Below are 22,561 nucleotides of genomic sequence, written 5' to 3' on the forward strand. Positions count from 1 at the left end.
GGTTGTATTTTCCTGCCTGTTTGTATGCTTGGTAATTTATTTATTTTGCAGTATGCGGGCCTCTCACTGTTGTAGCCTCTCCCATTGCGGAGCACAGGCTCCGGACACACAGGCTCAGCGGCCATGGCTCACGCGCCCAGCCGCTCCACAGCATGTGGGATCGTCCCAGACCGGGGCATGAACCCGTGTCCCCTGCATCGGCAGGTGGACTCTCAACCACTGTGCCACCAGGGAAGCCCGGTAATTTATTATTAGATGCCAGACGTTATAAACTTTACCTTGTCGGGTGCTGGATAGTTCTGCATTCTGGTAAATATCCTTGACCTCTACTCTGGCAAGCACTTAAATTCCTTGGGACCAATTTGATCCTTTCAGGTCATACTTTTATGATTTTTCAGGTTGGTCTGGAACAGTGCTCAGTTTAGGACTAATTACTCCCCACTAGCAAAACAAGACCTTTCTGAATTCTCTACCCAATGCCCCATGAATTAGAAGTTTTCCAGTCTGGCTGGTATGAACAGGTTCTATTCCCAGACCTGTGTGAGTGCCAGGCACTGTTCTAATACTTTTAGATGGTGACTCATCTGGCTTTAGGTATTTTCATCCCATATTATCTTGATCAGTACTCCACTAAACACTTGAGAAGGATTCTCTGATTGTGGAGTTCTCTTTCTTGCTCTGTTCTCCTCTCTGATACTCTGTCCTATGAATTCTAGCTACATCAGTCTTCCCAGACTCTCAGCTCCAACTCCTCAAATTAGGAAGCCTGCTAGGATCCACTTCAGTTTCTTTCCTTTTTTTTTTCCAACATCTTTATTGGAGTATAATTGCTTTACAATGGTTAGTTTCTGATGTATAACAAAGTGAATCAGCTATATGTATACATATATCCCCATATCCCCTCCCTCTTGCAACTCCCTCCCACCCTCCCTATCCCACTCCTCTCGGTGGTTACATAGCACCGAGCTGATCTCCCCGAGTGATGTAGCTCCTTCCCACTAGCTAGCTATTTTACATTTAGTAGTGTATATATGTCAATGCCACTCTCTCACTTTGCCCCAGCTTACCCTTCCCTGTCCCCGTGTCCTCAAGTCCACATTCTCTACATCTGTGTCTTTATTCCTGTCCTGCCCCTAGGTTCTTCAGAACCATTTTTTTTTTTAGATTCCATATATATGTGTTAGCATATGGTATTTGTTATTCTCTTTGACTTACGTCACTCTGTATGACAGACTCCAGGTCCATCCACCTCACTACAAATAACTCAACTTTCTTTTTATGGCTGAGTAATATTACATTGTATATATGAGCCATATCTTCTTTATCCATTCATCTGTCAATGGACACTTAGGTTGTTTCCATGTCCTGGCTACTGTAAATAGACCTGCAACGAACATTGTGGTACATGACTCTTTTTGAATTATGGTTTTCTCAGCGTATATGCCCTCGAGTGGGATTGCTGGGTCACATGGTAGTTCTATTTTTAGTTTAAGCAACCTCCATACGGTTCTCCATAGTGGCTGTATCAATTTACATTCCCACCAACAGTGCAAGAGGGTTCCCTTTTCTCCACACCCTCTCCAACATTTATTGTTTGTAGATTTTTTGATGATGGCCATTCTGACTGGTGTGAGGTGATACCTCATTGTAGCTTTCATTGGCATTTCTCTAATGATTAGTGATGTTGAGCATCCTTTCATGTATTTGTTGGCAATCTGTACATCTTCTTTGGAGAAATGTCTATTTAGGTCTTCTGCCCCTTTTTGGATTGGGCTGTTTGTGTTTTTGATATTGAGGTGCATGAGCTGCTTGTATATTTTGGAGATTAATCCTTTGTCAGTTGCTTCATTTGCAAGTATTTTCTCCCATTCTAAGGGTTGTCTTTTCATCTTGTTTATGCTTTCCTTTGCTGTGCAAAAGCTTCGAAGTTTCATTAGGTCCTATTTGTTTATTTTTGTTTTTATTTCCATTTCTCTAGGAGGTGGGTCAAAAATGATCTTACTGTGATTTATGTCATAGTCCACTTCAGTTTCTATTCCTATGCTACAGCCTGGAAACTCAAGGTAGTAAGCTGAACAACTGCAGTGCTCACCTTGTTTATTTCCTATCTACCAGAGATCACTCTCCATTGCCTAATGTCCAGTGTCTTGAAAACCATTTTTTCATGTGTTTTGTCTTGATTTTTTGGAGGTAGGGAGAGGGAGCAAGGTGTTATTCAGGCAAGGACATCAACCAGGTCTCTTACATTTTGGTTGGAAGTGGAAATCCACTAAAACAGTACGTCCTTTCTTACACATACACACACAAATGCATATGGATTAGAAGGCAATATATAAAATTTTAAGAGTGATTGGATTAAGAATAACTATTCTTTTTAAAAAACTTATCTGTGGTTTCAAATTTTCTACAGTAAACCTGGACTGTTTTGTATAAAGAAAAAATATTACTACATTTTTTTCCATTTTTATTACACCACAATGTTTTTAAAAGGTTTTTTTTAAGAGCAGTTTTGGGATCACAGCAAAAGTGAGAGGAATGTACAGATATCTGCTAGATACCTCCTGACCCAACACATGTACAGCCTCCCCCATCATCAACATCCTCTACCAGAATGGTGTATTTGTTACAACTGATGAACTTACATTAGGGTTCACTCTTGGTGTTGTACATTCTATGGATTTAGACAAATGGATAATGACATGCGTCCATCATTATAGTATCATTCAAAGTATTTTCACTGCCCTAAAAATCCTCTGTGCTCCATACCTCAATTTTTAAAGGAAATAAAACCCTCTTTCTTGCTCCTCATGTTAAAATAAATTATACTTTCCTATATCTTAATATCAGTGATGTCATTTCCCTACACTGTAAACTCCCAATGGGGATGAATCACATCTTAGTATCTTTATTTTTAGTTTATTTTTTAAAAAATAAATAAGTTACTTTATTTCTTTTTGGCTGCGGTGAGTCTTTGTTGCTGCATGTGGGCTTTCTCTAGTTGCGGCGAGTGGGGGCTACTCTTCATTGTGGCGTGCGGGCTTCTCATTGTGGTGGCTTCTCTTGTTGCAGAGCACGGGCTCTAGGCACGTGGGCTCAGCAGTTGTGGCTCGTGGGCTCTAGAGTGCAGGCTCAGTAGTTGAGGAGCATGGGCTTAGTTGCTTCCGCGGCACGTGGGATTTTCCTGGACCAGGGATCAGACCCGTGTCCCCTCCATTGGCAGGCGGATTCTTAACCACTGCGCCACCAGGGAAGTCCACATCTTAGAATTTTTAAATAAATTCTTGTCCAATGCACATTAAAATTCTACATTATAAATATTTAATAAATAGACAGTACCTAAGCAGAAAGAGATTTATTAAAGTACTTAATGCTCTATGATTTTTATAGTGAATACATTGTTTTATTTGTTGGGGTGAAGAAAGAATATAAAGAATGAAAATAGATTATTCCCAAACCTGAAAACTTTGGGCAGCTTTTTTCCATAGAATGTTGTGTAAACAGCCTACTAATTCTGTTGTCAGTTGTCTTCCTGTTTGGTGACCTGAAAAAAAAAAAACCAAGTTCTAAAAACAAGAATCAAGATCTATTACATTAAATAAAGAGCACTAACTGTGCTCTTCAGAACCTATACTCTTTAAGTAATGGCTACAAACACAATCACATTCAGACAGGTTTTCATCATCAATTTTAGATTTACTAGCAAAATTGATTATGCAATACAATCAGAGTTTGCTAGAATCACTGTAGTAATTCGCCCATCAATCTGTAATAGTTTTCCAGCCTAGTCTCTTTTTAACGTATTTTCTAAGTTCCAAATTTGATCATCATCTGGTGCCTTAATGTTATTATCAATGAACAGACAGCAATGCTAGAAATCATTAATAAGAAGTGTTTATACTATTACGTACTAACTAGATCAGATCAAGTTCCCAAGAAAGGCCAATTATACCTTAAAGCCTTTGTAAAATACTTTAAGACCACGTTTACACATAAACTCTATTACTTTAAATTGTAACTCATGTCTGATTGTTTCTGGTCTAGACATTTACAGGGTTCAAATACATTATCACACACTAAGGTAAAGTTTAAGCTATAATAGAATTCTATATCCCTTTCACTTCCACCCCTTTGGCACTATCAATTTCCATGAAAGTCTTGATTAGAAAACTGAGAGTCTCTGACCCCTCAGCAGACATAGTTTGTTCCATGACTTAGTTAAAAATACTCACATGAGAGTAAAAAGCTACATAAAGCTTGTGTGTTAAAATATTATCATACTTTGAAAGTGTAAGTGTATAATTAGATATAACAATATAACTTGGGTTAACTGTAATCTTAGAAAATTAGTTATTCTGGATAGCAAAGTTTTCTAGTTACATGGCAGTTTACTTTCATTAAACATAAAATAATTTTTTATTTTAAAAAGTCTAAATCATTTAAAGTTCTTAATTTTTCTAAAAATTGTTTTATGAATTATGTTTTTCTAAACATACATTCTAGTTTTCTGAAGCACAATTTAACTTTTGCTTGACTATTCAAGGTCAACACTAACAACTATTGTATTTTACTGTACTGATAGTATATCATAATGATGCCTTCAGTAATTATTATGTAGTACAGATTATTATACTTTTTTAAATACTTGAAATTGTTTTATATAATTTATAAGGTTTTTCCCTCCCTTGTGATCGGGTTATCTGTATATTTCCCTGTAGGTCCTTTCTCCCTTTATAATATGCTACCATTAAAATGCTGAGGGTTGGAAAACCAGATAACCAAGCTTAACAACACTGGGTCTAAAAATAACTGGATTCTTAGTGAGGATATGGAGGAAGGGTGTCATCAGTAAAATACAGTTCATAGAATCTAGAGTTCAAAAGACCCTTAGAGATTATCTAGTCAAAAGATTTCCTTTAAAAAAATCAATGACTTTGTTTTTATAAAAACATGATACATACTTATAAAAATTCAAGCAATCTGGTAAAAAACAAAGAAAGCAATAAATCACCTAAACTGCCACCACTCAGAATAAATTCCAGTGTTAACATTAGTGACTATCATTCCAGTTATATCTCTATATATGTATAGAGTAGGAAAGACAGATCAGGGCAAGAATTTTCTAATAAAGGGATCATACTCTCTGTGTTCTTCAGGGTATAGGGTTCTACAGAGAGATGGGGGATTAATGGAATGCTGAGATCTGGCTCTACATCTCTGCTTTAACCACAGCAACTCTAGTCTATTTTATTGGGGGCAGGGTTCATATACAATTGCATCACAAAAGGATGCTGCTGCTGCTGCTAAAAAGAAGTTAAAAAGTAGGAATGCAGTTCACAACCTTCATTTTATAGTTGGAAAAAGATCCAGAGATATTACTGACTTGCCTGAAGGTACACAGCTAATTTGAGATCAAACTGAAACATGAAATTAGGCTTATAATCTCACAATTTTCCATTACACATGAGGGTTTAAGCTCAGAGGTTTGTCTGTTTTTGTTGATGTTTTGTTATCTTTGTTTAGCTTTCATTCTAACTTGCCAAATATGTGGAATCTGGATAGGTGAGTTGTTATAGTCAAAGGGTATTAAGGAGAAAAAAAAAGGAAGTGAGAGAAAGGAAAAAATCTGTTGACCTGAGGATTTTGCTACTGTTCTGACCTCCATCTTAGAACTACATGCATATTAACACCTTTCTAAAACACCTGCAGAAATCCTACTGACCTATAATGATTTCTTCAATCTTCTCCGTGGCAAGCAATTCTTCCTTCCTTTGTAAAAGCATTTCAACATGGAACAGTAGAGCTTTACCAATATTTTCTGATGACTTAAAATGTTCACAGATAATCTTCAGGAAATAAGACCCAAGAGATTCTCTGTTCAATGAGACACAATTTTAAGTGGTGTGAATAAAATAACATTTTTAATTAACAAGGTGAAAGTTTGTTTGAGTATGAGCAAAACAGACAAGATAAAACTATATCTGAACTTAGTTAATATCATTAAATGTCTAAATAAGCCTATTGGTTAACAGTAAATAATTTAATTCAATTTGTTTAATTTATCAAGCCACAAACATTTTCTTTTTATGAACACATAGAGTCAGATAATCATTTCTCTACTAATATCTAATTGGTTCTTTTTCTCCAAAACTTATGTCAGTTTATAAATATTGGAACATGAGATCCATAAAGTGAAGATACATAAACTGACATTACAAATTTATCAGTCCCTGTTCATGAGAACTTTTATACTTTCTTAGCAACTTTCAAATATACCATACAGCACTGTTTACTATAGTCATCATGTACATTACATCCCCAGTATTTATTTATCTTATAACTGGAAGTTTCTACCTTTTGACCACCATTTCAAGTCATTATGCTGTATAGCTTAAATTTATACAGTGCTGAATGTCAATTATATCTCAATAAAAGTGAAAGAAGAAAAAGAAATTTACCAATTCCCTCTGCCAACAATTCTTTTAAAAATTTATTTATGCTTATTACACAAATAATATACCAGTAGATAATGATTATTTTAAATGCAAACAGCTCATGGATTGGAAGACTTAATATTGTTAAGATGGCAATACTCCCAAAGTGATCTACAGATGTAATGCAATCCCTATGAAAATCCCACTGACATTTTTTGCAGAAATGAAAAACTCCATCCTAAAAATAAAACAGAATATCAAGGTACCCAGAAGAGCCAAAACAATCCTGAAACAGAAGAACAAAGCTGGAGGACTCATACTTCATGACATCAAAATTTACTACAAAGATACAGTAATCAAAATAATGTGGTACTGGCATAAAGACACAAATACACCAATGGAATAGAAGAGAGTCTAGAAATAAATTCTCACATATATGGTCAAATGATTTTCGACAAAGGTGCCAAGAGCATTCCATGGAGGAAAAAAAACCGTCTTGTCAATAAACGGTGCAGGGACAACTGGATATCCATAAGCAAAAGAATGAAATTGGACTTTTACCTTACACCATATACAAAAATGAACTCCAAACGGATCAAAGACCTAAATGGAAGAGCTAAAATATAAAACTTTTAGAAGAAAATATAAGGGAAAAATCTTTACAACACTGGATTTGGCAATGATTTCTTTGATATGACACCAAAAGCACAAGTAACAAAAGTAAAAATAAACTGGACTACGTCAAAATTTTAAAATTTTGTGTATAAAAGAACACAATCAACAGAGTTGAAAAGGCAACCTATGAAATGGGAGAAAATATTTGCAAATCATACGTCTGATACAGAGTTAATATCCAGATATATAAGGAACCCCTAAAACTCAACAATGAAAAATCAACTGACTTAAAAATGGGCAAAGGGCTTGAATAGACATTTTTCCAAAGAAGATTATACAACTGGCAAAAATCACATGAAATACTTGACATCACTAATCATTAGGGAAATGCAAATCAAAGCCACAATGAGATATACCTCACACCCATTAGGATGGTTACTGTCACAGAAACAAAAAATAACAAGTGTTGGCAAGAATGTGGGAATACTGGAAACCTGTGCACTGTTGCTGGGAATGTAAAATGGTGCAACTACTATGGAAAACAGTATGGTGATTCCTTTAAAAAATTAAAAACAGAATTTCCATATGATCTACTAATTCTACTTCTGGGTATAAACCCAAAATAACTGAACGCAGGGTCTCAAAGAAATATTTTTACACCCACTCGCATAGCAGTATTATTCACGATAGCCAAAAGGTGCAAGTAATACAAGTCTCCATCAATGGATGAATGGATTAAAAAAAATGCAGTATATACACACAGTGGAATGTTATTCAGCCTTTCAGAAGGAGGAAATTCTGACACATGCTACAACACTGATGAACCTTGAGGACACTATGCTAAATGAAATAGTAACAAAAGGAAAAATAGTGTATGATCTCACTAATATGAGGTACTTACAGTAGTCAAATTAATAGAGACGGCAAGTAGAACGGTGTATGCCAGGGACTGGGAAAGGGGAGAATAGGGACTTGCTGCTTAATGGGTGCAAAGTTTTAAATGTGCAAGACGAAAATAGCTCTGGAGTTTGGTTAACATACTTAACACTATGAATGTTAATTGTAACAAACTTAACAATGTGAATGTACTTAACACTGATGAACTGTACACTTAAAAACAGTTAACATGGTATGTTTTATGCTTTGTGTATTTTACCACAATTTAAAACTTCAAAAAATTTTTAATTAAAAAATGAAAATATCACAAATCGGTGTTGAGCTTTTCTGCATCTACTGAAATGATCATATGGTTTTTATTCTTCAATTTGTTAATGTGGTGTATCACACTGATTGATTTGCATATACTGACGAATCCTTGCATCCCTGAGATAAATCCCACTTGATCAAGGTGTATGATCCTTTTAATGTGTTGTTGGATTCAGTGTGCTAGTATTTTGTTGAGGATTTTAGCATCTCTATTCATCAGTGATACTGGCCTGTAATTTCCTTTTTTGGGGATATCTTTGTCTCATTTTGGTATCAGGGTGATGGTGGCCTCATAAAATGAGCTTGGGAGTGTTCCTTCCTCTGCAAATTTTTGGAAGCGTTTCAGAAGAGTAGGTGTTAACTCTTCTATAAATGTCTCATAGAATTCGCCTGTGAAGCCATCTGATCTTGGACTTTTGTTTGTTTTAAGACTTTTAATCACAGCTTCAATTTCAGTACTTGTGACTGGTCTGTTCATATTTTCTATTTCTTCCTGGCTCAGACCTGGACGGTTGTATCTTTCTAAGAATTTGTCCATTTCTTCTGGTTGTCCATTTTATTGGCATATAGTTGCTTGTAGTAATCTCTCATGATCCTTTGTATTTCTGTGGTATCTGTTATAACATTTCCTTTTTCATTTCTAATTTTATTGATTTAATTCCTCTCCCTCTTTTTCTTGATGAGTCCAGCTAAAGGTTTATAAATTTTGTTCATCTTCTCAAAGAACCAGCTTTCAGTTTCATTAATCGTTGCTGTTATTGTCTTCATCTCTATTTCATTTATTTCTGCTGTGATCTTTATGATTTCTTTCCTTCTACTAACTTTGGGTTTTGTTTGTCTTCTTTCTCTGGTTGCTATAGGTGTGAAGATAGGTGGTTTATTTGAGATTTTTCTTGTTTCTTGAAGTAAGATTGTATTGCTATAAACTTCTCTCTTAGAACTGCTTTTGCAGTGTCCTATAGGTTTTGGATTGCTGTGTTTTCATTGTTGTTTGTCTCTAGGTATTTTTTGATATCCTCTTTGATTTCTTTCTTCAGTGATCCATTGAATATGTAGTAACATATTGTTAACCTCCATGGGTTTGTGGTTTTTCACAGTTTTTTTTCCTGTAACTGATTTCTAATCTCATAGTGTTGTCCAGAAAGTGGGCTTAGAGGGAACCCACCTCAACATAATAAAGGACATATATGACAAACCCACAGCCAACATCATTCTCAATGGTGAAAAGGTGAAAGCATTTCCTCTAAGATCAGTAATAAGGAGGTCCACTCTTGCCACTTCTATTCAACATAGTTTTGGAAGTCCTAGCCATGGCTATCAGAGAAGAAGAAGAAATAAAAGGAATCTAAATTGGAAAAGAAGAAGTAAAACTGTCACTGTTTGCAGATGACATGATACTATACATAGAAAAATCCTAAAGATGCTACTAGAAAACTACTAGAGTTCATTAATGAATTTGGCAAAGTTTCACAATAGAAAACTCATACACAGAAATCTCTTGCATTCCTATACACTAACAGTGAAAGATCAGAAAGAGAGATTAAGGAAACAACCCCATTTACCACTGCAACAAAAAGAATAAAATACCTGTGAATAAACGTACTTAAAGAGGCAAAAGACCTGTACTCAGAAAACTATAAGATACTGATGAAAGAAATCAAGGTGACACAGATGGAGAAATATACCATGTTCTTGGATTGGAAGAATAACATTGTGAAAATGACTCTACTACCCAAAGCAATCTACAGATTCAATGCAATCCCTATCAAACTACCAATGGCATTTTTCACAGAAAGAGAACAAAAAATTTCACAATTTGTTGGAAACACAAAAGACCCCAAAGAGTCAAAGCAATCTTGAGAAAGAAAAACGGAGCTGGAGGAATCAGGCTCCCCGACTTCACACTACACTACAAAGCTACAGTAATCAAGACAGTATGGTACTGGCACAAAAACAGAGATATAGATTAATGGAATAGGATAAAAGTCCAGAGATAAATCCATGCACTTATGGTCACCAAATCTATGAAAGAGGAGATAAGAATATACAATGGAGAAAAGACAGTCTCTCCAATAAGTGGTGCTGGGAAAACTGGACAGCTATATGTAAAAGAATGAAATTAGAACACTTGCTAACACCGTACACAAAAATAAAATCAAAATGGATTAAAGACCTAAATGTAAGGCTGGATACTATAAAATTCTTAGAGGAAAACATAGGCAGAAGACTCTTTGACATAAATAGTAGCAAGATCTTTTTTGATCCACCTCCTAGAGTAATGAAAATAAAAACAAAAATAAACAAATGTGATCTTATTAAACTTAAAAGCTTTTGCACAGCAAAGGAAACCATAAACAAAACGAAAAGACAACCCTCAGAATGGGAGAAAATATTTGAAAACAAAGCAACTGACAAGGGATTCATCTCCAAAATATACAAACAGCTCACACAGCTCAACATAAGAAAAACAAACTACCCAATCAAAAAATGGGTGGAAGATCTAAATAGACATTTCTCCAAGTAAAACATACAGATGGCTAAAAACCACATGAAAAGATGCTCAACATCACTAATTATTAGAAAAATGAAAATCAAAACTACAATGAGGTATCACCTCACACCAGTCCAAATGGCCATCATCAAAAAGTCTACAAGTAATAAATGCTGGAGAGGATGTGCCTAAAAGGGAACCCTCCTACACTGCTAGTGGGAATGTAAACTGGTACAGCCACTATGGAGAACAGTATGGAGGATCCTTAAAAAACAGAAAACAGAGCTACCATATGATCCAGCAATCCCACTCCTGGGCATATAACCTGAGAAAACCATAATTCAAAAGAGTCACGTAAGGCTTCCCTGGTGGTGCAGTGGTTGAGAGTCCGCCTGCCGATGCAGGGGACATGGGTTCGTGCCCTGGTCCGGGAGGATCCCATGTGCCGCGGAGCAGCTGGGCCCATGAGCCATGGCCGCTGAGCCTGCACATCCGGAGTCTGTGCTCCGCAACGGGAGAGAGCACAGCAGTGAGAGGCCCGCATACCGCAAAAAAAAAAAAAAAGAGTCATGTACCACAATGTTCAAATAAAAAAGAGTCACGTACCACAATGTTCACTGCAGCACTATTTACAATAGCCAGGACATGGAAGCAATCTAACTGCCCACTGACAGATAAATGGATAAAGAAGATGTGGTACATATATATAATGGAATATTACTCAGCCATAAAAAGAAACAAAATTGAGTTATTTGTATTGAGGTGGATAGACCTAGAGTGTGTCATACAGAGTGAAGTAAGTCAGAAAGAGAAAAAACAATACCATATGCTAACACATATATATGGAATCTAAAAAAACAAACAAACATCATTTTGAAGAACCTAGGGGCGGGACAGGAATAAAGATGCAGATGTAGAGAATGGACTTGAGGACTCGGGGAGGGGAAGGGGAAGCTGGGATGAAGTGAGAGATTGGCATGGATATATAGAGACTACCTAATGTAAAACAGATAGCTAGTGGGAAACAGCCGCATAGCACAGGGAGATCAGCTCAGTGCTTTGTGCCCACCTAGAGGAGTGGGATAGGTAGGGTGGGAGGGAGATGCAAGAGGGAGGAGATATGGGGATGTATGTATACATATAGCTGATTCACTTTGTTATACAGCAGAAACTAACACACCATTGTAAAGCAATTATACTCCAATAAAGATGTTAAAACAAAAACCTGCCAGATATGTAATCAAGCTTTATTATTAACTGAATGATAGTACAAGCATGCTAACATAGTACAAACCTGTAAAAAATAGAAGCTATATTTTAAATTTGAAATCTAAAAATATAAACACTTAATTTATCAAATTTTCCTTTTGAAACTGATTATCTTCTTGATTTGGAAACAGAAAACTGAAACTTTTTCTTCTACACCAATATGTCAATGTCCATGCATACTGATAGGGAAGAAGTAGATACCTAAATGGAAATTTGGATAATGTTATCAATAAGAAAGTAGATGAATGAGTGATGACTGACCAAAAGCAGTAAATGTCTACTACATCTGATATTCCATATTTGTCTAATTAGAATTTTGTACCACAGTATAGTGAAGGTCAATTTGTAGTTCTTTATTCACATTAGTAATATTACTTGAGAAAGGCAAAATAAACAATATTTTTCACTATTATAATGTTGGAAATCAGAAAACATATTCTTAAGAATTCAATCTTCAAGTCTAAAACTTTGAGTATGTAGTTCAGGTAATCACTTCCATCTTTGGAAATCAATTTCAGCATAGAAAAGTGAGTCAGATTAGTCCCTGCTAAATGAGTTTCCCAAAGAAACGACTTCCCTAAGAACATGTGAATTTAAACTTACATTCATTTACTTACTGCATTTGTAGAGAGATTCAGAGTGTTTACATGAGTTGTCATATTCACCACAGAGGTCAAGTCTTTGAGCTGAGGCAGGGGTGTTTCCCATAGATGACATAAGTTTAATTCTTTCAACAGTTCAAAAAGATCTCTTTAGCACCTGTCATGAATGCTGTGCTGCATCACCCAGGTTTTCCCTTCAACACTAAAATATTTATTCCCAGGTTGCTCTTTAGGAATTACCTAGGCTGAAGAGAGCTACCTCATCCAAGGTTATGCTCCCTTCCCAAGGCAGCTGGCATCCAATGACTAGTAAACACTGGGCTAGACCTGGTTTTCTCACCCTAACTGAGGACAATTCTGAATGGCCATCCCAGCTTCAGAGCATCCCATGGGGTAAAGCTGAAGCCTTATGGTGACTTTACATCAGCCCAACTTCTCCCTTTACCTAGCCCTGCCTCCTTTCCTTTCCCTCATAGGTGTTGATCCTGAGACCACCCCTTAATAAATTATCTGTACACTAATCTCCATCTTTAAAATCCACTTCTAGGGTAACCCAACATGTGACAGCACCACATCCAACTAAGCCCCTTAAGTTCCAAGAAGTAGAGGCAACTACTCTACTGTGCATCAAATTCACCCAGCAAAGCAATAATCTCTTTTGAAGCCACAGAAGAATATCCAGCATACATGTGTTATTACTACATCCACATGTTTCATTTTTAGCTTTTTAGCACAGTGTTTCCTGGTAAATTATACAATTAACAGACTTGTCTTATATTCTTAAAAAATACTTCCACCTTGGATTTAAGTTCCAAATCAAGATTTATCCTAATAACTAACCATTGCAGAAATATCTCCTGTAGTCACACATAAATTGTTTTGATCAATCTACATTAAACTTATACGACACAGGTACTATGTTCAAAAGTTCTGTCTTATCAAAATTTTCATTGACACCACAATATACTTTACTGTGCAGTATTACATATGTCCATGCAACAGAAATACCACAAATAACTCTTTTAAAGCAACCTGTCTAATAAATTATCAGTCATACCTTCAACATGCCAAACAACAGCATTTCTGGTTAGATTTACACCTGAAACTTAAGAATACATTTTATGACTCACTCAGTAGATGCACTTTTGTAAACTTGTCATCTTTAAAAGGGTTTAACGCCTGGGCAATTGTTTTCCTTAATATAAAACTATATAACTGCATTTTACAATAGGATAGCTTATTTTATTAACTTTCCAAAATAAACCTGGTTGAAATTTCAGTCCTGTTATTGAATTTGATAAGTTTTCATTACATTGCTTTTGTGTATACTAGCCACAGTTTCTACTTTATTTCATTTCATAATGAGCTATTAAGTTGTACTCATTTGATACCAACACACTTCTTTGCATAGTAAACACAGGAATATTTTTTAATTTCCTTTCAGTCTAGCTTTCATTCCCTCACTTTTGATAGAGATGTGGATGCCATGGACATTTATTTTCCTCTTATATCTGCTATAAGAATAATGACACAAAGAAGATGATAAATGACAACCTGACACACAGGATATGGGAGAAAATAAGGCATTGTGGGGACTATGTCAAACTGGAGAATACATGTCCCACGTCTGAAGGTAACAACTGCCACTTGGTTCCAACTGATTATTGCTTAGTGGGAATATTAACCAAGTGTTTCCAGATTTTTTTCAAGTTTTTCAAGAGAACTCAAAAATCCAAATTTTTATGTGAAATTGTTAAATGCTGGCAATTAATGCATCCCTATGCAACACATCTGTGGTCATACCCAGGTCATAGGTCCACTGATTTGCAAACTCACTCTTATGTGATAAATTCCTTTTGAATGTAGTATTGGGGGGATAAGTTTCTCAGTCTTGAAGTCTGGAAAATTCAGAAACTGTAGAAATTAAACAAGCCTTAAGCAACCAATGAATCAAAGAAGAAATCACAAGGGAGATTAGAAAATACTTAGGGAAGAATAAAAATGGAAACACAACATACCAAGACTTATGGGACACAGAAAAAGCAGCGCTATGGGAGAAATTTATAACTATAAAAGCTTACATTAAAACAAGAAAAGTCTCAAATCAACCACCTAACTTTAGAACTTAGGGAATGAGGAGAAGAACTAAACCAAAAGCTAGCAGAAGGGAGGAAATAATAAAATTAGAGCAGAAATAAATGAAATAGAGGCCAGAAAAAAACAATAAAATACTCAATGAAACTAAGAGTTGGGTTTTTTAAATGATAAAACTGAAAAACCTTTAGCTAGATAGTTAACTAAGAAAAAAAGCAAGAAGACTCAAATAAATAAAATCAGAGATGAAAGAGGAGACATTAGGACTGATGCCACAGAAATCAAAAGGATTATAAAAGACCACTACTAAAACTTATACACTAATAAATTAGATAATCTAGAAGAAATAAATGCATGAATTCCTAGAAATATATCATGTACCAAGCCTGAATCATGAAGAAATAGAAAACCTGACAGACGTATAACTAGTAAAGAGATTGAAGCAGTAATCAAAAACCTTCTAACATAGAAAAGCCCAGGATCTGATGGCTTCACTCATAAATTCTACCAAATATTTAAAGAAAAATTAATGGCAATTCTTCTCAAACTCTTCCAAAAAATTGAAGAGGAAGGAACACTTCCATACTTATTTTATGATGCCAGCATTACCCTGATACAAAAACAGAAAAAGACACTATGAGAAAAGAAAACAACAGGCCAATATCACTGATGAATATAGTGTAAAAATCCTCAACAAAATACCACCAAACCAAATTCAACAGCATATTAAAAAGATCATACACCATGACCAAGTGGGACTTATTCCTGGGATGTAAAGATGGTTCAAAATACAAAAATCAGTAAATGTTATATACCACATTAACAGGATGAAAGATAAAAATCACATGATCATCTCAACAAATGCAGAAGAATCATCTGAAAAATTCAACACCCTTTCATAATAAACACACACAACAAGCTAAGGGTAGGAAACTACCTCAACATAATAAAAGCCATATGTGGAAATTCCCTGGTGGTCCAGTGGTAAAGAATCCGCCTTCCAATGCAGGGAACACAGGTTCAACCCCTGGTCAGTGAACTAAGATCCCACGTGCCACAGGGCAACTAAGCCCACGTGCCACAACTACTGAGCTCACACACCTCAACGAGAGAGCCCACGTGCCACAAACTACAGAGCCCATGAGCTCTGAAGCCCGCACTAGAGACAGAAAAACCCACACCCCACAACTAGAGAGAAGCTCTGCATACCACAACAAAGTGCCCATGTGCCGCAACAAAAGGATCTCGCATGCCTCAACGCAGATCCTGCATGCCACAACTAAGACCCAATGCAGCCAAGAAAGAAAGAGAGAGAAAGGGAGGGAGGGAGGGAGGGAGGGAGGGAGGAAGGGAGGGAGGGAGGAAGGGAGGGAGGGAGGGAGGGAGGGAGGGAGGGAGGGAGGGAGGGAGGAAGGAAGGAAATAAACTTTTTTTTAAAAAGCCATATTGGAAAAACCCATAGTGAACATCATACTCAACAGTGAAAGGCTGAAACTTTTTCCTCTAAGATCAGGAACAAGGCAAGGAGGCCTGCCTTAGCCACTTTTGTTCAACATAGTATTGGACATCCTAGCCAGAGAAATAAAGCAAGGAAAAGAAATAAAAGCCATCCATTCAAATTGGAAGGGAAGAAGTAAAATTATCTTTGTTCATAGATGATTATGATCTTATATGTAAAAAACCCTAAAGATTCCACAAAAAAACCTATTAAAACTACTAAGTGAATTCAACGAAGTAGCAGGACACAAAGTCAACATGCAAAAATCAGTTGCATTTCTATATACAGATGATAAACAATCTGAAAAGAAAATTAAGAAAACAATCTCATATACAATAGCATAAAAAATACTTAAGCATTAACTTAACCAAGGAAGTGAAGGACTTGTATGATAACATCTGCAAGACATTTCTAAACAAAATTAGAGGACACATAAATAAAAGGAAAGAAATTCCACGTTCATGAATTGGAAGACAGTATTGTTAAGATGCCAATACTATCCAAAGTGATCTACAGATTAAATGAAGTCCCTATCAAAATCCCAATGATTTTTTTGAAGAAATAGAACAATTCATCCTAAAATTCATATGTAATCTCAAGGAACTGTGAAGAATCAAAATGATTCTGAAAAAGAACAAAGCTGGAGAACTCATATTAACTGATTTCAAAACTTACTACAAAATAAGTTTAAAAAAAAGCAATGGAAGAGAACAGAATACACAGAAATAAACTCACATACATATTCAAATGATTTTTGACAAGAGTGCCAAGACCATTCAATGGGGAAAAGACAGTCTTCTCAACAAATGATACTGAGAAAACCAGTATCACATGCAAAAGAATGAAGTTGGACCCTTACTTTACACCATGTACAAAAATTAACTCAAAATAGATCCACGACCTAAATGTTAAGACCTAAAACTATAAAACTCCTAGAAGAAAACAAAGGGGAAAATCTTCAAGTCATTGGATTTGTTAATGATTTCTTAGATATGACAACAAAAGAACAGGAAACAAACAAAAAAAACCCACAAATTGGATTTTATGAAAAATTTTAAGTATTTTGCATCAGAAGGCACTATCAATAGAGTAAAAAGGCAACCCAAAGAATGGAAGAAAATATTTGCAAATGATTTATATGATAAGGGATTGATATCCAGAATACATAGAGAACTCCTAAAACTCAACATTAAACACCAAACGACTTGATTAAAAAACAGGCAGAGGACTAAAACAGACATTTCTCCAAAGAAGATATACAAATGGCCAAAAATGACATGAAAAGATGGTCAACATGACTAGTCATTAAGGAAATGCAAATCAAAACTACATGATACCACCTCACACTCATTAGGATAGCTACTAATATATATTTTTTTAAAAAGTTGATGAGAATGTAGAGAAATTAGAACTCTAGTGTACTGCTAGTGGGAATGCAAAATGGTACATCCACTGTGAAAACAGTATGACAGTTCCTCAAAAAATTAAAAATAGAATTACATTATCCAGCAGTTCCACTTCTGGGCATATAACCAAAAGAATCGAAAGCATGTTCTCAAAGAAATATTTTTACACCCACATTCACAGCAGCATTAGTCATAATAGCTAAAACATGGAAGTTTTATCTTCCATCTGTAAATAAATGGATAAGCAAAATGTGGTATATACACACAATGGAATATTCTTAAGCCTTAAAATGGAACAAAATTCTGACACATGCTACAACATGGGTGAAACTTGAGGACATTATGTTAAGTGAAATGAGTCAGTCACAAAAAGACAAATACTGTATGATTCCACTTAAATAACGTACCTAGAGTAGTCAAATTCATAGAGATGAAAAGTAGAATGGTGGTTGCCAAGGACTGGGAGAAGTGGGGAACAGAGAATTTATTGTTTAATGGGTAAAGAGTTTCAGTTTTGCAAGATGAAAAGAGTTCTGGAGATGGACTGTGGTGATGTTTGCAGAATATGAATGTACTCGTTACCAATGAAGTGTACACTTTATGATTAGTATAGTAAGTTATGTGTATTTTACCACAATAAAAGAAACTGGGAAAGAGTTTTATTGGGACACAGCCACCCACATTTGTTTATATATTGTCTATGGCTGCTTTTGCACTATAATGGCAGAGTTGAGGAGTTGTGACAGAAACTCTGTGGCCCGCAAATCTAAAATATATACTATCTTGTCCTTTAAGAAAAAGTGTGCTAATCCGAATTAAATGAAGACAGGTGGGCATGCCTACCAAATCTGAGGATGACATAAACTGGGAGGAGTAGTTAATATACTGCGTGACAGAATCAAAATTCACAAAAATCGGAACTGAAAAAGAATAAGCTGTAACAATCAGGTTGAAACTTAACAGCTTATGAAATATGTATGAGATAACAGAAAATATATGTTGGTCTCCGCCCCCGATTCTTAGAACTGAGCCTCTACAGCCCTTATAATTTCCTAAAGTGATAAGAACACTAGGAGCATTGTTAAAATGTCCATACTGCCCAAAGCAATCTACAGATTTAATGCAATCCCTATCAAAATACCCGTGACATTTTTCACAGAACTGGAACAAAAAATCCTAAAATTTATATGGAACCACAAAAGACTGCAAACAGTCAAAACAATCTTGAGAAAAAAGAATAAAGTTGGAGGTATCACACTCCCTGACTTCAGGCTATACTACAAAGCTACAGTAATCAAAACAGTATGGTATTGGCACAAACAGACACACAGATCAATGCAACAGAATAGACAGCCCAGAAATAAACCCACGCACCTATGGTCAATTAATCTACAACAAAGGAGGCAAAAATATACAACAGAGAAAAGACAGTCTCTTCAACAACTGGTGCTGGGAAAACTGGATAGCTTACATGTAAAAGAATGGAATTAGAACATTTTCTCAGACAATATACAAAAATAAATTCAACATGGATTAAAGACCTAAACGTTAAGACTGGAAATTATAAAACTCCTAGAAGAAAATATAGGCAGAACACTCTTTGACATAAATAGTAGCAGTTATTTTTTTGGATCTGTCTCCTAAGGCAAAGGAAACAGAAGCAAAAATAAACAAATGGGACCTAATTAAGTAAAAGCTCTTGCACAGCAAAGGAAACCATCAACAAAATGAAAAGATAACCTACTGAACAGGAGAAAATATTTGCAAATGATATGACCAATAGGGGTTAAGATGCAAAATACATCAACAGCTCATACAACTCAATATCAAGAAAACAAACAACCTGATTAAAAAAAGGGCAGAGGACCTGAATAGACATTTTTCCAAAGAAGATATACAGATGGCCAACAGGCACATGAAATATGCTCAACATCACTAATCATCAGAGAAATGCAAATCAAAACCACACTGAGATGTCACCTCACACCCGTCAGAATGGCTATGACCAAAAAGACCACAAATAACAAACGTTGGTGAGGATGTAGAGAAAAGGGAACCCTCTTGCACTGTTGGTGGGAATGTAAATTGGTGCAGCCACTGTGAAAAACAGTATGGAGGTTCCTCAAAAAACTAAAAATAGAACTACCATATGATCCAGCAATTCCACTCCTGGGTATATATTCAAAACAAACAAAAACACTAATTCGAAAAGATACATGCACCCCAATGTTCACAGCAGCATTATTTACAACTGCCAAGATACAGAAGCAACCCATCAACAGATAAATGGATAAAGAAGATGTGGTATATATATAAAATGGAATGTTACTCAGCCATAAAAAAGAATGAAATCTTGCCATTGCAACAACATAGATGGACTTAGAGGGTATTATGCTTAGTGAAATAGGTCAGACATAGAAAGACCAATACTGTATGTTATCACTTACATGTGGAATCTAAAAACTAGAATGAATGAATGTAACAAAACAGAAATAGACTCACACATATAGAAAACAGAGTAGTGGTTACCAATGAGGAGAGGGAAGGGGGTAGTGGCAAACAGGGGTAGGGGATTAAGAGGCACAAACTACTATGTATGAAATAAATAAGCTACAAGGATATATTGTACACCACAGGGAATATAGTCAGTATTTTATAACTTTAAATGGAGTATAATCTATAAAAATATTGAATCACTATGTTGTACACCTGACACTAATATAATATTGTAAATCAACTATACTTCAATTTTAAAAATTAAAAAATTAAACAAAACACTGGTTCTCAGAACCACCTGGAGGACTAATATAGAATACAGAGGTCTGGGCTTGTTGGAGTAAGGTAGGGCCTGATCTCTCTGTTTTTACCACATTCACTAGTGATTATTTTTTAATAAGCTTTATTGAGGTATAATTCACATACCATACAATTCATCCATTTAAAGTATATGATTCAATGTTTTTTAGTATATTCCCAGAGTTGTGCAACCATCATACAATTTTAGAACATTTTCATTATGCCAAAGAGAGACCCCATGCCCATTAGTAGTTACTCCCCGTATCCCCCCAATTCTCAAAGCCCTAGGCAACCACAAATCTACTATCTGCTTCTATAAATGTGCCTGTTCTGGAAATATCATAAAAATGGAATGATACAATATGTGGTCTTTGTGACTGGCTTCTTTCACTTACCATGTTTTTAAGGTTCATCCACGTTATAACATGTATCAGTACTCTGTTTCTTTTTATTGCCAAATGAGTATACTACATTTTGTTTATCTTTTCATCAGCTGACAGACATTCTGGTTGTTTCCACATCTGATTATTAAAAATAATGCTGTTATGAACATTCATATACACGTGTTTGTATGGACACGTTTCCTGTTTAATTTAGGAGTGGAACTGCTGGGTCATATGGTAACTCTATTTAACTTATTGAGGAACTAACAGGCTGTTTCCAAAGTGGCTGCACCATTTCACATTCCCACCAGCAGTGTATGAGGGTTACAATTTTTCCACATCCTTGTCAATTTCTGTTATTATCTATCGTTTTAATTACAGCCATCCTAGTAGTGTGAAGCAGCTTCTCATTGTGGTTTTGATTTGCATTTCCCTGATGGCTAACGATGTTGAGCATCTTTTCAAGTGATTCCCCAGTAACTGTGATGAACACTGAAGTCTGAAAACCACTAAGAGGTCTGCAAGTACATTAAGGTCCCTTTTGACATTAATGATCCCATGAAGATAGAGCCAGAGAGGTATATCATTTGCAGAACTACACTTGCACATGCCTTCCTGTTCCACATGCACTGGCCTACAAGTTAACCTAGTCAACTCCTGTTTTATAAAACCCTACCTTACTCCTTTCTCATTTTATTTTAAAAAATTTTAATATAAATTTTAAAATTGACTTGACTACGGATTGTTTAAATCATTTAAGCAAGCAGTTCCATCTTCTAATTTGATTAGCACAATGGCAAATATTGTGCTCTGTGAATATGGATGGAGGGAGGTAGATATATAGATATAGACAGATATAATTCAATATATGTTAATGGAAACCTTAGAAAAATGTTAGTCTTTAAAGAAAAAATCATTTCTTCTATACCTTTCATGATACATCAGCAGTTTAGCAATGCTCAGACAAAAGTCTAAAGACATGTCACGATGTAGTATTTCCATGATAGCTAACAAATAGAACAAAGGAAATAATCAAATTAGTTTCACTTTTTAGGAACCTTAGCTATTTTCAGTAATTTTCCTCTGTTCAAAATCTACTTTCTAAATGTTTGCCATATACCACGTCTTGCCTAACAATTTACCAAAGTCTTTTTATATAGCAATAATATCCAATGCTAGAGAGAGTACAGTAAAACAGGCAAAGTAACTTTTTGAAAAGCAATTTGACTACTATCTGCTAAGAACACAGTGGATAAAAACTTGGGATCTGAAGTCAGACAGATCCATATTTGAAACCACTTTCCACTTTCATGGCCATAAGCAAGTTACTTAGTTTTTCTGCACCTTAGTTTTGTCATCTGTAAAGTGGGGAACAAATCACCAATCTCTCAGGGCTGATGAAAGAGTTACGTGAGATAATGTATGTAAATTACATAGCAAAGGACCTAGCACTTAGTAAGCATTCAGTAAATGAAAGTTGCTGTTATTATTATTCCCTTTACTTCAGAAATTGTACTTCTGAAAATTCATCTGAAATAAATGTGGGAAAATGTAATGAACAGGATATTAAAAGCAATATAAATTATAACAACAATAAAAAGGACATATACTGAGTGTCCACTGTAGGGTAGTGATAAATTACTATGCAACCATTAAAACTGTTAAATATGAAATAAAACTGTTTTTCATTTAAAAAATGAATATGCACCAATATGAAAAATGGTTATAAGATTAGTAAAAAAACAAAATTGGAAAACAAAGGCTGTCTGT

The 22,561-nt window shown here is 35.5% G+C and overlaps 1 protein-coding gene across 1 annotated transcript in view; it reads right to left on the bottom strand.

Moving 5' to 3' along the window:
* Positions 1–22,561, bottom strand: part of TEX11 (testis expressed 11) — a 345,012-nt gene that overhangs the window by 146,475 nt on the left and 175,976 nt on the right. Inside the window, exons 13-15 of the mRNA XM_012535167.3 lie at positions 21,720–21,798; positions 5,720–5,871; positions 3,456–3,541 (exon numbers count right to left, since the gene is read on the bottom strand). Of these exons, the coding sequence (XP_012390621.2) occupies positions 3,456–3,541; positions 5,720–5,871; positions 21,720–21,798 (317 nt within the window). The remainder of the gene's footprint in view (positions 1–3,455; positions 3,542–5,719; positions 5,872–21,719; positions 21,799–22,561) is intronic.

The sequence above is a fragment of the Orcinus orca genome, chromosome X (genome assembly GCF_937001465.1).
Source record: "Orcinus orca chromosome X, mOrcOrc1.1, whole genome shotgun sequence".
In the NCBI taxonomy this organism is placed as follows: domain Eukaryota; kingdom Metazoa; phylum Chordata; class Mammalia; order Artiodactyla; family Delphinidae; genus Orcinus; species Orcinus orca.